The 15,857-nt window shown below is 23.7% G+C and overlaps 1 protein-coding gene across 1 annotated transcript; it reads right to left on the bottom strand.

The window, feature by feature from the left end:
- On the bottom strand, positions 1-9,698 carry LOC112603044 (serine palmitoyltransferase 1; the record flags this gene model as incomplete). Its single annotated transcript, XM_025351445.1, is given in 9 exon segments — positions 1-346; positions 3,882-4,144; positions 4,635-4,746; positions 4,968-5,159; positions 6,161-6,281; positions 6,360-6,492; positions 8,340-8,502; positions 8,886-8,987; positions 9,585-9,698. Coding segments are annotated over 9 exon segments (1,377 nt in total), but the record flags the coding sequence as incomplete, so codon positions are not given.
- Between the last annotated feature and the right edge of the window lie 6,159 nt (positions 9,699-15,857).

Below are 15,857 nucleotides of genomic sequence, written 5' to 3'. Positions count from 1 at the left end.
TTTTAATCGATTCAAAATTATTATATTTTTTGTATTGACATAAAGTAAATTCATGTAAAAATTAAGTACAATTTACTGTGCATGTTTTTTAGGGATGATTTTACAATATTAAAGTAAGTAGCAGACATTATGTATGTAGAGTGAGCATTGCAGAAAACCACACCGAATATTATACTATATCTATGGTTGATGCATTGACCGCTTGCAACAATGTATTTATTAGGAAGTCGATTTCTTCATCTGTTACTTTGATACTTGTAAGAAGTCTGATGCTGGGCGTAGGTATTTTGTATTCACGATCACTCAAATATGAAGCTGTAGTAATGGCTACACCTTTTGATATAGACTAAAACAAAATTTATAATATTATAAATCAACATAAACTATTGTTTTGATTGTAAAGTATTTTAATGGTTACCACAGACTGTTTTAAATATAAGGTTGAATGGGGTAAGTGTATAAACGGGGTAAATATAAAACCAGATGTTATTATGATCAGCGTTTAATCTGTTTATAGTAAAACTAGAAATTTTTAAAGTGATAGTTGCATTGGATATTTCAGTATACTTTGCAGCACTGTACTAGGACTTTATCACGCTGCTATTACAAAATATATAGTGTGACATCGATGTTATTTAATCGTTAAGTAATTTATAATTAGTCAATTGCTGCTTAGGTGAAAATGGTATGTACGTATGTTAGGAAGAGCTTCCGTGCTACCAATTACTTCAAAAATGATTTAAAGACAGTAGTAGATAACATAGTAGCAGGTAGATTAACTTATAGTGCTGCATAAAAAATGTATAATATTTCTAGGCCAACTTTGTATGTACATTCCAAAGGAGAAAGTGGTATGAAATCAGAAATGATGGGAAGGCCTACTGTTTTATCACCTGATATTGAATACCGTTTATCTGAATCATTAAAGACTTTGGACAAGTATGGTTATGGCTTTAGTCGCCGAGAAGTATTAAATTTAGTGAGAGAATTTTTAAAAATGAATAAAATTAAGAACTCATTTGGTAAGGGGATCCCAAGTGAATATTGGTGGTTAGGGTTTGCAAAAAGAAATAACTTAAATATTAAGAAACCAAGAATTGTTGAATACTCTAGAAAAAAAAGTCTGTAATCCGTTTATAATATATAACTACTTTGAAATTTTGCATAAAACTATAAAAGAATTGAATTTAGAAAATGAACCTGATAGAATATAGAATTTAGACGAGACTTCTTTTTGTCTCGATCCATCAAAAACCAAATGTATTGTTGCAAAGGAGTAGCATCAACTAGAACCACTTTTGGTAGTGGTAGAGAAAATACTTCAGTATTAATGGTATGTAATGCTGCAAGTGATAAAGAACCCCCATTGATTATCTACAAAGGTAAAAATATATGGGATAAATGAATTGGTAGTGAATTTTTGTTTCCTGGTACAACTTATGATGCCACAAATAATGGGTGGATGGAGAAGGAAGTCTTTATAAATTATTTTCAAAAAAGTTTTATGAAAACTACTAACCCAAGTCCACGAAATCCGATTTTGTTGGTTTATGATGGACACTCATCACATATTAATTGACCCTTCCTTACATTTACCAAATGGGGAACTTCTTATCTATTTATGTTTTATGTGTTTATTTATTTTTTTTTGAGTTTTATCACTGTTGACTATTTTTTTTTAATTTTAATTATGTTGATGTTATATTTTTTAATATTCTGTGTTGTTGTATTGCTCATTGACGCCATACGAAATAATAATCACATATTAATATAGAACTAGTAGAAATTGCAAGAGAACATAATGTGACTATATTATTACTTCCACCTCACTCAAGTCATTTACTACAACCTATGGATTTGTCTGTATTTAAATCTATTAAAATTACTTATGATCAACGTTTGTGTACATGGATTAGAAATCATAAACAACAAAAACTGCCAAGACAAGAACTATCAAAAATAATATGTGAAATTTGGCTTCAGTTGGACAAAAACATAACCATCAATGGTTTTAAAAAGGCAGGAATATTTCCTTTTAATAACTCAGTAATTTATAGAACTCAGTTTGACCCATGAAATCCTAAAAGATGGGATGATCACCAAACAACAATTAAAAATACAAACTTAAACAATGAGGCATCTACTAATCAAATGTACAGTTATTGGTAAAGACAACGACTAATTATCTTCTTCTATGCAATAATTTGAAGAATTATTACTCAATACTATGAAACAAACTGAAATAAATAGAGCACAATTAAAATGAAAAATAGGACACGGTAGATCAATTATAACAACAGATGAAGCTATGCAAATTTTAAATGAAAGTGATAAAAAAAAATAAAGAAAAAGAAGAGAAGATTTCAAACAAAAAGTAAAAAAACAAGAAATTAAGAAAAGAAAAAGTGACTAAAAGTGGATCAGATACTAAAAAAAAAATTCATAATAATAATAATAATGGTGACTCAGATATAGATTATGAATCTTTATTTACAATTGGAGATCATGTAATTGTATGTTATGAAGGTGAATATTTTCCTGGGGTAATAAATGATACAAATCCTGATAGTGCATTAGTTAGTGTTATGGTGATGTTTGGTGCTGGATGGAAGTGGCTTCAAGTGGAAGATGAGCTTTGGTATTCATATGACAATATTATGCAAGTTATTAAACCACCAGTACGTACTTCCAACTGTAGATAATATGTTCGTGATTAAAGAAATAATCAATTATCGAAAATAATGAGCAACAAAAAGACTTATAAATAATTACTCAATATGTTCTTATCTGTTAAGTTTGTTATATTTTAAAAGTTACTTAATTTTAAGAAAAATTAAAAATATTATTCATTATTAAGTTGTACTTCATAAAAAAAAGTCTGAACCAGTGTGATTATTATAAGTAAATTTTACTTATTGTTTTATTTTGTTATGTTTAAAAACTGAAGGAAAAATGTACTTATTTTTTTATTGATATTTATACAGTCAATTAATTGTTAATTCATTAAAAGAGATGTTGAAAAATATTTATACTTATTTACTTATAGGTAAGTAACTTATAATAAGTATTTACAATCAAATAATTACTCTTTAGTGAGTGATAACATAATTTATTTGACTGTAAATTCCAATTAGGTATATTTAGAGGTATTACATTATGGAACAATAAAAATTTAAAGTTAAAAACAAAAAAAAAAGTATTGTAAAATTTAAATTGAACTTTGCATTTTCGTGTCACACTTACCCAACTTCACCTTACTAAGTTAATATCTAATAATAGTTTATGATTTTGAGCAGAGCGATGAATACCTATATTGATTCTGTGTGTTTCTTCTGTTTGTCATCACATTTTGGTATAGTAAAATTGCTTTAATTTCAACTTTTAGGGAAGTTTTTGATAGAAAATTGGATCTGTTTGGTACTCCAGAGAGGAGAGGGTCGAAAGTTAACAATTCCTAGTACTTTTAAAAATAACTAATAACCACCAAATCGAATAACTTATAAGAATTTTCATCACTTTTATCATTTTCTATACAGGATATAATATTTAAAATATTTTGAATCTTTTTGGACTTAATATATAGACATTTGATTTTTTGGATTGTTTTTGTAAATGTGGATAAAAAAATAATGTCATCTCCTACTAAGTTATAATCTTGCACACAAGTCAACCATTAAGCTTCTTAAAGTGAGTTAAGTTTACATTATTTTTTACGGTATCCTAATATCTTCTTTTCATTCTTGGTAATTACTATAGTGAATCTAACTATTTTATCATTTATAAAATTAGTCAATTGATTACATATAAAAGGAAGAGATGGTGATAAAAAAGTAAATGATAAATACATCAAATATGAATGAAATCTAAGATGTATGACTTACGTAATCAACAATTTTTTTCAATATTTGCTGTTGTTTGGTATGTGATAGAGATTTATTTATTAGGTACAGATGTTTTAATGGACTTGTTGCATCAGATTCTAGAATAAAGTGTTCAGTCAGTTGACTACTGCAAATACTCCTATGTAGACTTGTACTTCTTTCTCGCAGTTTCACCAACATTTCTGGATGTTTTTCAATTTGATCCAAAGCTTTGATAGCGGCCGCTGATAGTAGTGGAGGTAGCGATGCAGAAAAACAGTAGCCTGGAATTTAAATAAGTAAAACATTATTTTTTATTTTATAGTACTTTAAAATGTAAAATTAACTTATTTTAGGCTAATATGAAAGTATTACATATTAAATGTATATTTTTAAGTACATCAAAAAACATTAAAATAAATAAAACTACTGAACTCGCAAATTATATAGCTAAAATATTTTTTTTCTGACTGATTCCGTGATATCATATAGTTTTGTTACATTAAGATTATGTCCAATTTAATTATTATTATTTATTAATTAGAATTAATGTAAAAGTTATTAACCCTAGCAGTTAACGATTATGTTAAAAACTGATGATACAATCTTTTTAAACATAGCGGAGAAAATTTCAAGTTTTTTTTAACAGCCAACTAATAAGCTATACATTTTATACAAGAATAAACAATAGAAATTATTGTAATTATTCATTCTTAATATTTATATTATCAAAATAAACTTATTATAAATAACAGCATCAAATATTTTCATTACCAAGACCAGATAGTCTCTGATGATCGACAACAAATGTTGAACCCACGCAAAAACCACCAACTGACGACAAAGATGTCTCTAAACTTCCAATAATTAAATCGACTTCGTCTTTCTACAGAAAAAAGAAAAAGGAAATAATAATTAAATACTTTATTATTAAATTAAATGTTTAATACAATTATGTACATATAATAATTAAAGACGAATAGGTTTTCTTTATCTGGCTTTTAAAATACACAAACTGTTACTTGCTATTAATATTGTCAATATAATATTATTGTTGAAAAAAAACCTATATCCTTTTGAATAAAAATACATTTTCGTTATTCTTACTGGTATATTAAAATGTTCTGTAATTCCGCGACCTCTTTCACCAAGTATGCCGAATGATATGGATTCGTCAATGAATATACGGATCTTATGTTTTATTCGAATGTCAATCAATTTTGGCAAGTTGCAAATATTTCCAGTGTTCATATAAATGCCTTCGACAATCAAGAATGCTTTTCTGTTTTTTCTTCTCTTCTATAAATTATATAGGGTACATAAGGTTTATATGTTTTGAAGAAATAAGAATCACGAAAACAGATTTGAATTTGACGTTAAGTCTACTTTAGATTGACTTTTCCACGTTTTTAATATTATCCCCCAAAATCTTGAAAAGGTTGTATTAAAAAAGAGTAATTACAAAATTGATATACTTACATTTTTGGAAAAACTAAAATCAAGAAAAATAAAATATGGGAGAATCAATCTCAAGAAGATTTGGGGACAAATTCAAATCTGTTTTCAGAAATCTTTTATTCTATGTTGCACGTGTGTTAGACAAAAGTAAAAAAAATCATAGCTGCCAATCTCTTTAAAATTACGGATTTTTAATATTTTTTTTAATTGGTAAATGAACTACTTAATAAATAGCAAAATATATGACAAAATATTTATAAAATTATACTACGTGTAAGAAGTGCTGACATATACATTTGATGTAAATTTAAAGTATTATAAGTTTTTGAGTTGTACATAAAACCAAAATTGTTATTGTCCAATACTAGTTTTGTGTAAAATTCCCATTTTCCTTATTATTTTTTTTTTTTTTTTTATTATTTTGAAAAGTACTGAGAGTTGGAAATGAATCAAAGTACCAATTATATTCAATTTTCCACTAGAAACCACCAACAAAATCAAAAATTAAAGTATTTCCATTGCCCTAGAAAGTAATGTATATAAAAAAAAGTAAAAAAATCATATTGTCAACTACTACAATCAACATTCAGCTTAGATTCTAAAATGTTAATAGTTTTTGAAACATATATTAAAATGGTTAAAAATCATAATATAAATCTATACACAATTTAACATAATACATAAATAGTTAAAAGCTAATATTATTTTTTTGTAAATTACAATAGAATTTATACTTACAAAGATATATTTTTGGAATTATTTAATTATTTAATTAGATTTCGTAAAAAAAAATTACAAAGGAGTATCTTATAAATTTTTAGGATCCATGGTAGATTACTTACTGTTGCATTTTTCTCCAAGATCAACCGTTCCAAGTCTTCTGGACAGTTGTGTTTGAAGTACACTACTTCTGCTTTAGAGGATTGTAGACCCTTTTGTATTGCAAAGTTCACTTCTTCGTCCCTAAAACATTTAAATATTATTAACAAAATAAAAACAAATTGTTATAGGTTAAGTATTGGATTGTTATTTACTACGCACACGTATACAATATCTCTAAATTTAACGTATGCTTGAATGGCGCTAGTAATCGTAGAGAATCCATAAGAGTATATAACGGCTTCTTCCATTTCCATAAATTTAGCAATTTTCTCCTCTAGTTCTATATGTATATCTAAAAACGAATAACGGAAAATTTACAATTATGATTTAAATTTATAATATTTTTTATTCATACAAATCCCAGAAATTACAGGTTCCTTAGCTCAAAAACCAACATCAAAATTTAAAATTATTGGAAGCTATTATGATAGTTCATTAAAACCATTAATCATGATTTACCTTTTTCGATATAGTTTAATTTGTTGAACATTATTAATTAACACCATTACCTTTAAAGGAAGAGGTTAACCATACATATTATTACAATTTTGTTTTTATATAAAAATATTCTTTTTTAAAAATGAGTATTTATTGTAAATAAATAATAAGAATGACCACTAAATGAATTACTAGATTAATAAAGAACTAAAATATTACAATATAAATCAAAAATAAATTAGATTTACTTAAATTTTGTTATTATCAGCTAAATTTATATTTATATATTGATAAATTACTCTATATCTACTTTTTTAAAACCCATTACATCTAAGAAACGAAAAATTTAACTTATTAGAAAGTATCTACTAACTGTAGACCATAAAAATTACATAGGTATTATGCGTAATATCATATAAAAAATTATGATTCATTTTATTTATTTAATTTCTTATTAGTTATTAGTTATTACTAATAAGTTATAAGTATTTTATAATTAAACAAAATTACAATTGCTTAAGTTTTTTTATTTACAAGTATATTTTAGATATAATTTAGGAACATAACAATTAATTTTTGTTAACCAAACCAATATAAAAAGAATTGTTTATCCTGTAATCAATATTTGAACATCAAAGTCCTAAAATCATATATATCAATACTATATCTCATGGACATAGCACTTGCCCCCTTCTCTGAGCTTCAAACTAAATTCTCTACTAAATTCTTTTACTATAAAATCGAAAAAGCAAAAAAAAAAAGTTATTATCTCCCCTCTTCCTGATTAAAATCCTAGCTATGCCCATATTTAATTATTGCAAAATAACTAATGAAGAACCATGCCTTAAATTTTCAAACTTTATTACTTAAATAAATCAATTGTAAATTTGGAAAAAATATCAAAAATTTCGTACGTTAAGAAAAATTAAATTTTATATTATGTATAGGGAAGATTTCATATCTCTATTGTCATTCATTTTTGAATAATGATAAAAAAAATTGTTTGTGAGATCTAAGTATCAACTAGATACATTTGGCTACTAAAAATTTCTCTTAAAATTGAAGACTGAAGATATTCCAAAAGGTTATGATAAACATAAAAATTAAAATTAAATACTTATCTAATTGTATATTTTTGAATTCATCTGTACAAAAATCTAAATTATAAATATAATTTAAAAAAATAATAAAAATAATAAAAATAATTATATTATTTAAATATAATTATAATATAATAAAATTATATTATTATAGTTTTATAATTTAAAACTATTTTTATCTATTAAATTGTCATAAATTTAGCCAATTTAATTAAAATCAAATAAAACCTTAGTATTAAAATACAACTACTTATTATTTTTTTTGGAATCTAATCTAATACATTTACATATTCAAATGTAAAAAATACATTGTTCTATTGTAAGATTCTCAAAAATAATAATAAATATATGATTGTGTATGTATAATGAAAAAAATTTGCATGCCTTAATGAAAATAATTTTTGTGCACATGTTTCTCATTAATTATAGATGTAAATTAATGTCATTAATTGTTCATTAGTTTCGATTCTTATATTTAAATATAAATTAATATGAGAGGAAGTCAATAATTATTATATGTAATGATATTACAAACGAAAATGTGATGAAGGTACATGGTTAACAAATTAAAATAATAATGCAATATAACAGTTTTACTTACCAAATGTGCCATAAAATGCCCTAGGTCCGCAAGAACCAACGCCGTATTTATTCACCGCATTTATTACATTGTTTTCGATGGATTTGTCGGTAATAAAATTAAAATAGTTGTGAGTTGCAAAATTTATACACGACTGACCATTAATTGTGATATAATGTCCAGTCTAGTGCCAACAATGGAAAATAAACAAAACAAAATCTGGTTAATATTATACTCATCAAAATATGAAATGTAATCCAATACATAATAATTATAATTTTAGATGATACACTAGCATGTATGTCTGTATGTCTTAAATAAACGTATGCCAACAAGTCAAATTTTCATTCAGAAAATATGAATTTACATACACAATGACACTTAAAATTTGAAATATAAAAACTAACTTATTAACATGCATGATCTAATCTATTTAATTAAGTTTAATTTTAATAGGTACTTGCTCTATACAAAATATTAGCTAAAAATAAATAATTTTTATCATGTTGTATATTTATAAGACAGTGGCAATATATGCTAGTGTGGTGTATAATTAGTTTTATTTACCTTGCCATCAATAACATAGTTTTCCATTGGCAATGCAGATAAGGAAGTTGTATTTACCATAGGTTTTGGAGTCCATGATTTAATTTTTTCCTCTACGTCCGACTTGAAAAAAAAGTAATCACGTTTCACATAATTAGAATTACCTTAAACACCAGGAAATAATGATAAAATATAAAATATAAAATCCTAAAATCAAGTAAACTGAGTTAAGGTTACTATATACTTAAACTGTGATTATCATTTTTTTTATGAAAAAAAATGTATTACTCTTTCTCGGTCAACTACCTACTCGTTTTAATATAAAAAAAAAGGTAACTAGAAATAAGATTTTTTCCGGCAGTAGTTATACTAGGAAATATCTACAACATACAAATACACAATGGCCTGGCATTTTACAGTTAACAATATTTACGTTTGAAATTTAAATAATAAATTAAAACATAACCCTAATCAAAATATGTAACCAAAAGAATTATCAATTAATGATAAGTGATAATAAAAATGTATCATTAAAGTCGTCACCAAACTGGATAAAATAATTTTTAAATGGGTTTTTTTTTATTTTACAATATTTACTAACTAAAAAAACAAAAAAAAAAAAAATTGTTAATAACTATTTTGATGTGTGTAATATTGTGTAATTTATTATGAAAAATAAAAAAATAAGATATTTGACTATATATATATATAATAACTCACGTTTTCTGATGATTCGGTCTTTTTTGCATTTAAGGAATTTGCTGTTTTTTTAAATAATATCCACAGAAGTACAAGCAATATGCTGCCCTCTACGTAAATATGATTGAATTGAACCTAAAACATTCCATGAATAAACATTTTATATTTTTATATTATTGATATTTAGGGTATTCAAGTTAATGTAAATAAATATTCGACAATCAGGTAATATTTGTATAATATCTGTGATATTGTGATGATGAACAAAATGAAAATGTTAATTTTAACAACCATTGACTTTGTTATCTATAGAAAAATATAATTTGATAATATATTAATGTAAATCCTAGATAGTAAATATTAGATAATACTCGTATACATAATTTATCCATATTTATATACATATATTATATTACACTGTGAATGTAAACGAGCTAAGCTCTTTTTGTACAATTAACGAGTAAAAATAGCAGGTATATACATTTGAATGGCAAACAATTATCTAGAAACAAAGGCACAAAGATATAGAAAAGTAAATAAGATATTGAAAGTATTATATAAGAACAAGAGCAAGCATTTTTCAAATTTAAATGTTGACATATGGCATGAAACGGTTAAATAAGAAAATTGGGCTCTATATTGGTTCTATAAATACGTTCTATAGGCTATTGATACTTTAATTTAAACTATTGGTAATTGAACTAATGAAAATCTGGCGAAAGCTCTATATTACAGTTTTGATAATGAGTGTATCTTGTCATTGAGTAATGACAAAAAACCGTAATGTAGGGGTTAAATTTGAATTCAATAATAAATCATAGGACGCGAAAAACGATTCTGAGTTAAGATAGTTTCTGAATAGTTGACTTGATTCCTGGTATAGATAAATACAATAGCATAAAATTAATTTTAATAATTTAAAAATTTCTTTGTGTAAATATAATATAATAAAAAGAAATGCTGTAAATTTTAAGTCCCATGAATAATATTTTTGAATTAGGTACAACAAAATATCAAAAGTCGTTATTATTTGTGTAAATATCTTATTTTATCCAAATTATGTATATAACAAAAATATTATAAATATATATTTTAGATTTAAACCACATTGTGAAGTTTTAAGAAGATCCTTGTATTAAATTTTCAATGTTTTCTATAAAAATTGAACATTTTATACATTTTTAACTATACAAAATAACATGCAAATTTTCGTGATTTTTACCAACTTGTAAAAATTTGAATATTAAATACATAAAAAAAACTAGGTGTGAGTAATATGTATCTTATACATATAATAACAACTTATGAGGAACCTTATGTTAAATATTCAAACTTTATAATTTAGTAAAAAATATTTTTTAAATTTGACTATTTATAAAAATTGCTATTATAAATATTTTTGAAAATGTTAAATATTTACAGTTATTTGTTATTAAATTACAACAAAATATGAAAATCGATTTTATTAAAAATTAGTATTGAATATGAATTCTAATTTCCCCCTAATTTTTTTGTATTATTTTCAAATTATTTGACCTCTTAAAACTACCAAATAGGTTCACTTCCTTACCATAAAAGTTATTGAAGTTAAAAATTAAAGTATTTTTTTTTTTACTATTAATCATTGTATACACACGTATATCATTGTAAAATCAATATAATCATCGTTCCACTTAGAATCTAAAAATTCAAATATCAAAGTTCAAGTAGCTTGACCACAAACATTGTAAATGTACTCAATGAATATTTTAAAAATGTTTATTGATTATTCGTAGGTGCAAATGTTCTCTTTAGAATTGGCCCTCACACACCAATAAAATGATAATTATTTCTATAAGTTTAATCTAGAATTAATACACACCCACTTGTTATGCAAAACCATTGTTTTAACTTTTTTCCTTGCACAATGTAAGTCGACAAGAGCATATACATATTATTTCATTAAAATGGTTTAATAATTACGTGGTTGAAGATAGAAGTGATTACTACGATTATTTTGATAAATTATTCGTTTTTTTATTGAAACAATAATTTATACAAATAGTTTTTTTAAACAAACAGTTTATTTTATGATTTTAACATTTTATCATTATTTTAAAAATTTGTATTTTTTATTTTTCAGCGTAAGCATAGTACTTATATACCAATAAACGTTAAATATGTTTAAAATGTATGGAACAATTAACGTGTTTATAAAAAAATAAAGAAGACTGTGTTTGGTCATGGACCATGGTCACAAGTTTTATCCATGGTAACATCTTACGTCTGTGAGTAATATTTTACTGAAATAAAATGTAAAACGTATTTATTGAATACAATAGATTGATTCACACAGTTTAAATATCTATTTACTTAGTACCTACATAGGTATTATGATCTCGAGAGATATGGACACTAATTATTGATTATACGACGATAGTAGGAAAAATATAAATGATTTGATAATTATTAAAATCAATACAAGGAAAATATAAGTGATAAAAAAATGTAAAAAAAGGTTTTTTAATTTGTTTATGTAAAATTTTATCTAGTTTTAATTTTTATAAAAAAATTTGTTCTTATTTTTTTTGATAAGAATAACATTTTTGAAATTATTTTATTTTTATAATTTTGTTATCTTGATTATATGCTGAAATGTTAGCGGATGTCAAATTGTATTGTGTGGACGAATAAAACATTGGGTTTGACAAATCGAAGTTTAAATTACTGTAATTAATATTGAACTCGTAAACAGTACTTTTATTTTAGCAATATACTATGTTTAGTCTAAAAATACATACGTTTTAATTTTTTTTGCAATGAAACAATACTTATTTCTTTTACATATATGACCATGTGATAAATAAAATAAAAATTAAATATATGAGTTTTTACCATCACTATTGATATATTTTATACTACTATAGATTCACACACTAATTACTTAACTTATAAAATATTATAAAAGATAAAGTAATATAGTTAAATAGATAGAAATGATCTATAGCTATTGATATGTTCACTTTAAAGTCAATTAAACAGTAAACGATAATTACTACATGATATTTAGTTATAATTGGCTATAAATAAGAAATATAAATTTATTGTTTATACAATTATTTCAATTCTAAATAAGTATGGAAACTATGAATTGATTTTTTTATTTAAGTTTTATAAATCATAACTTATCGTATAAAAATTACTCATTAATATTAATTAAAAGATTAGATATCTCGTCGTTAAGAAATTACTATAATTTATATGATAAATATGAATTCCATTATAAATCATTACATACGAAAAAAGATTCTGAGCGGAAACTCTCTGATAGTCTATAAAATGATTAAGTATATTCTATGATATATTAATATTGCTATCATAGCCATTTATTTTACAATTATTATTGTTTGTTTAAAACATAATATTATACGTTATAATTTTTAAGTACTTACGAATATTATTTTTAAATTTCAACAGAAAAACTTAAATGGAAATTCTTAGTTTAAATATCTAATTTCGTTAATTATAAAAAAAAAACAAACTATGTTATATATTTTTTAAATTTGTTGGTAAAATAGTATGATCTTCTTATGAGAAACCTTATAAAAAATTTTCAATTATTATTTATAAAAATTTAACATTAATTTATACACTTTTAACTACAAAACTATTTGCAAATGTTCATGATTTTGACGAATGTTGTGAACATTTTGAATTTAAATACCTATTAAAAAAACGTATGCGGAACCTTGTATTACATTTTAAAACTATAGACAAAATAAAATCAAATAAACAATGTCAATTTTTTATAAGAGATTTTAAAAGATTTAAAATATTATATGATGTATAAAAAATGCTCTTAAAAATATATGATGAAATTATTTCAAGTATCTACCGTTATTTGTTTTTAAATTTGCTACGCTCAGAATATATACCAATGTTTAAAGTCAATCTCAATAATTTAACATTGATTGCTTTTGTTAGGTAATATTGTTTAAGATATACTTATTGACAATGACTAGTTTTTATCGTTTACAGTATGCATAACTTAAAAATTATATATTAATTGGTCAAAAATCAAAATAGTATTTTATAAGTATTTTAAACATATTTTAAAATTATTCTTTAAAGCATATATTATAAGTAAAGTAAAAAAGAGAAGTATAAGATAAATTAATTAATAATACATAAAAAATCAAGTGAATTAATATAGAATACAGTGTGAAAATTCTATTTACGGATAGAGATGTTCAAGTTACCAAAAAAGGGAATATCATGATATTATATATATATATATATATATTATATATATTATAGATACTTGTCTTTGAAGTGTTGCAATACGAGATTATTGCGATAATATATTCTCGATACTTAGAATTTAAGTTTTTAAATATTTGATACTCAATTATCGATAATCAATAAATAAAAATATATTTAACTGTATCATATATGTCTATAATATAAAATATTGTATTGATAAAAAAAAAATTGGCTTAATAATTTAAATAAGTTACCAAAAAGTATATCTTCAAATCACTAGTTGATTATAGTTAAATGTTATATTTTAATAATTAAATAATGATTTTATATTTAGTTAGTTATAACAATAATAGTCAAGGATTTTTTAAAATTTAAAATTAGTATGTTTTATCCGAAATTAATGAAATAAGTGCATAATTTTGTATTTCATAAATGTTATGTACGTATTAATATTATTGTTAACGTCCACCATGCATGTCTCACATTATTTGTCTTTATCTGATGTGTGTGTGTGTGTTTGTGTATATAAGATACGAGATAAACAATTGTATTTAAGATTCGTACTTGAGATACTTTCAACTAAAATAATGCTTAACCCTGTCTATGGAAAAAAAAAGATTGCCGATGAGGTCAATTGAATGATATGATGATGGAAAAGAATAGGTGGTGCTTATAGACGTACATATAAAATGACAAAACATACTCTTTTTGGTAAATCTTTCGAGTGTATTAGTCGTAATAGGTAGACATATATTAAAATCATGCAAATCAATAAATTTATAATTTATCTGTTCCCATCAATAAGTTTAAAGTAATTCCAGGAAAATCAATCAGTCTTATCTATTATCGAAGACCCGACGTTATTCTTAAATGTAAGCCGCAAGAGATATTTTAATTGTTTATGTGATGAGAAAGTTTTTATTGTGAATTTTTCGTTTCTTTATCTATTTAAAAAACTGAATATTGTCAGTCATTAAACTTTTCACTAGTAAAATTATCAGACAGTTACGCTTTGTAAATATTGTATTTATAGTTATGACTTTTAATCTTTATTCAACTATACATACAAATACACATAAGATGAACTTTTTACTTTTTTGATAATTTATCGATTATTGACTCATTAGACCTTTGATATTAAACGCATTTATAGTGCACACAGAACATTTTAAATAGTTGTCTTTGATAACATTTCCTTGACATTAATTGTCACTAATTATTATCATATTGGCCATAATAATAAATCAGTCTTATCAAAGCAATAAAAAAATAATGATTCATTGAATAATAAATACCAAATAAGTGATAAGATGACAAACAAATGATGAATTTCGACTATACAGTGCCTTAGCAAATGATATATTTAAAATTATGTTCATAATATAAGTGAAAAAATACATATATGGATTTATCAGACAATAGTACATTTAAAAAAATAATAAATGTAAGTGTGTTTAAAAACTAATCAACTATGTTATATTTTAATAAATTTAAATTTATATTTCAATTAAACTAGAGCAGATATACACGTATGTAATATGTATTGTGTTTATGTGTTACATAACTATGTATTTTAAATGTATGAGCGTATATAATATCAAGTTCAATCTTTGCATATCATTTGATTTGTTTTATAACGTTACTACATCCTTCTAGTTAGAAATACAATACACATTTTGTAACAAAAACAAAATAATAATTAAAACGGTGTATTATTATTTCTATAAAGCCGGATATAGTTATTTGGCGCATGTCCTCGGGTTGCAACTATACTGATTTCTGTTAAAATCATCGAAAATAGTTAAATAGTTAATTTGAATAATTTACACTTTATTATGTGTTATAATACTCTAATACTTATTATTTTTTATAGTTATTTTCCCAAACGATAAATAATATCAACAATTTATGATACACAGTAGATTTTTAAATGCCGAACATATCATTAAAGTTGTATTACTTCTAAAAATTTCGAAAAAATACAATTCTGTCTTCGACGCGTTTATCATAATCTTCATAATACTATATAAATGCTACAAAATTTTTTTAATA

The sequence above is a fragment of the Melanaphis sacchari genome, unplaced genomic scaffold, assembly GCF_002803265.2.
Source record: "Melanaphis sacchari strain LSU unplaced genomic scaffold, SCAv2.0 Contig948_pilon_pilon, whole genome shotgun sequence".
In the NCBI taxonomy this organism is placed as follows: Eukaryota; Metazoa; Arthropoda; class Insecta; order Hemiptera; family Aphididae; genus Melanaphis; species Melanaphis sacchari.
Note: the sequence above shows the minus strand (reverse complement) of the source record. Positions and strands in the feature narration are given on the sequence as shown.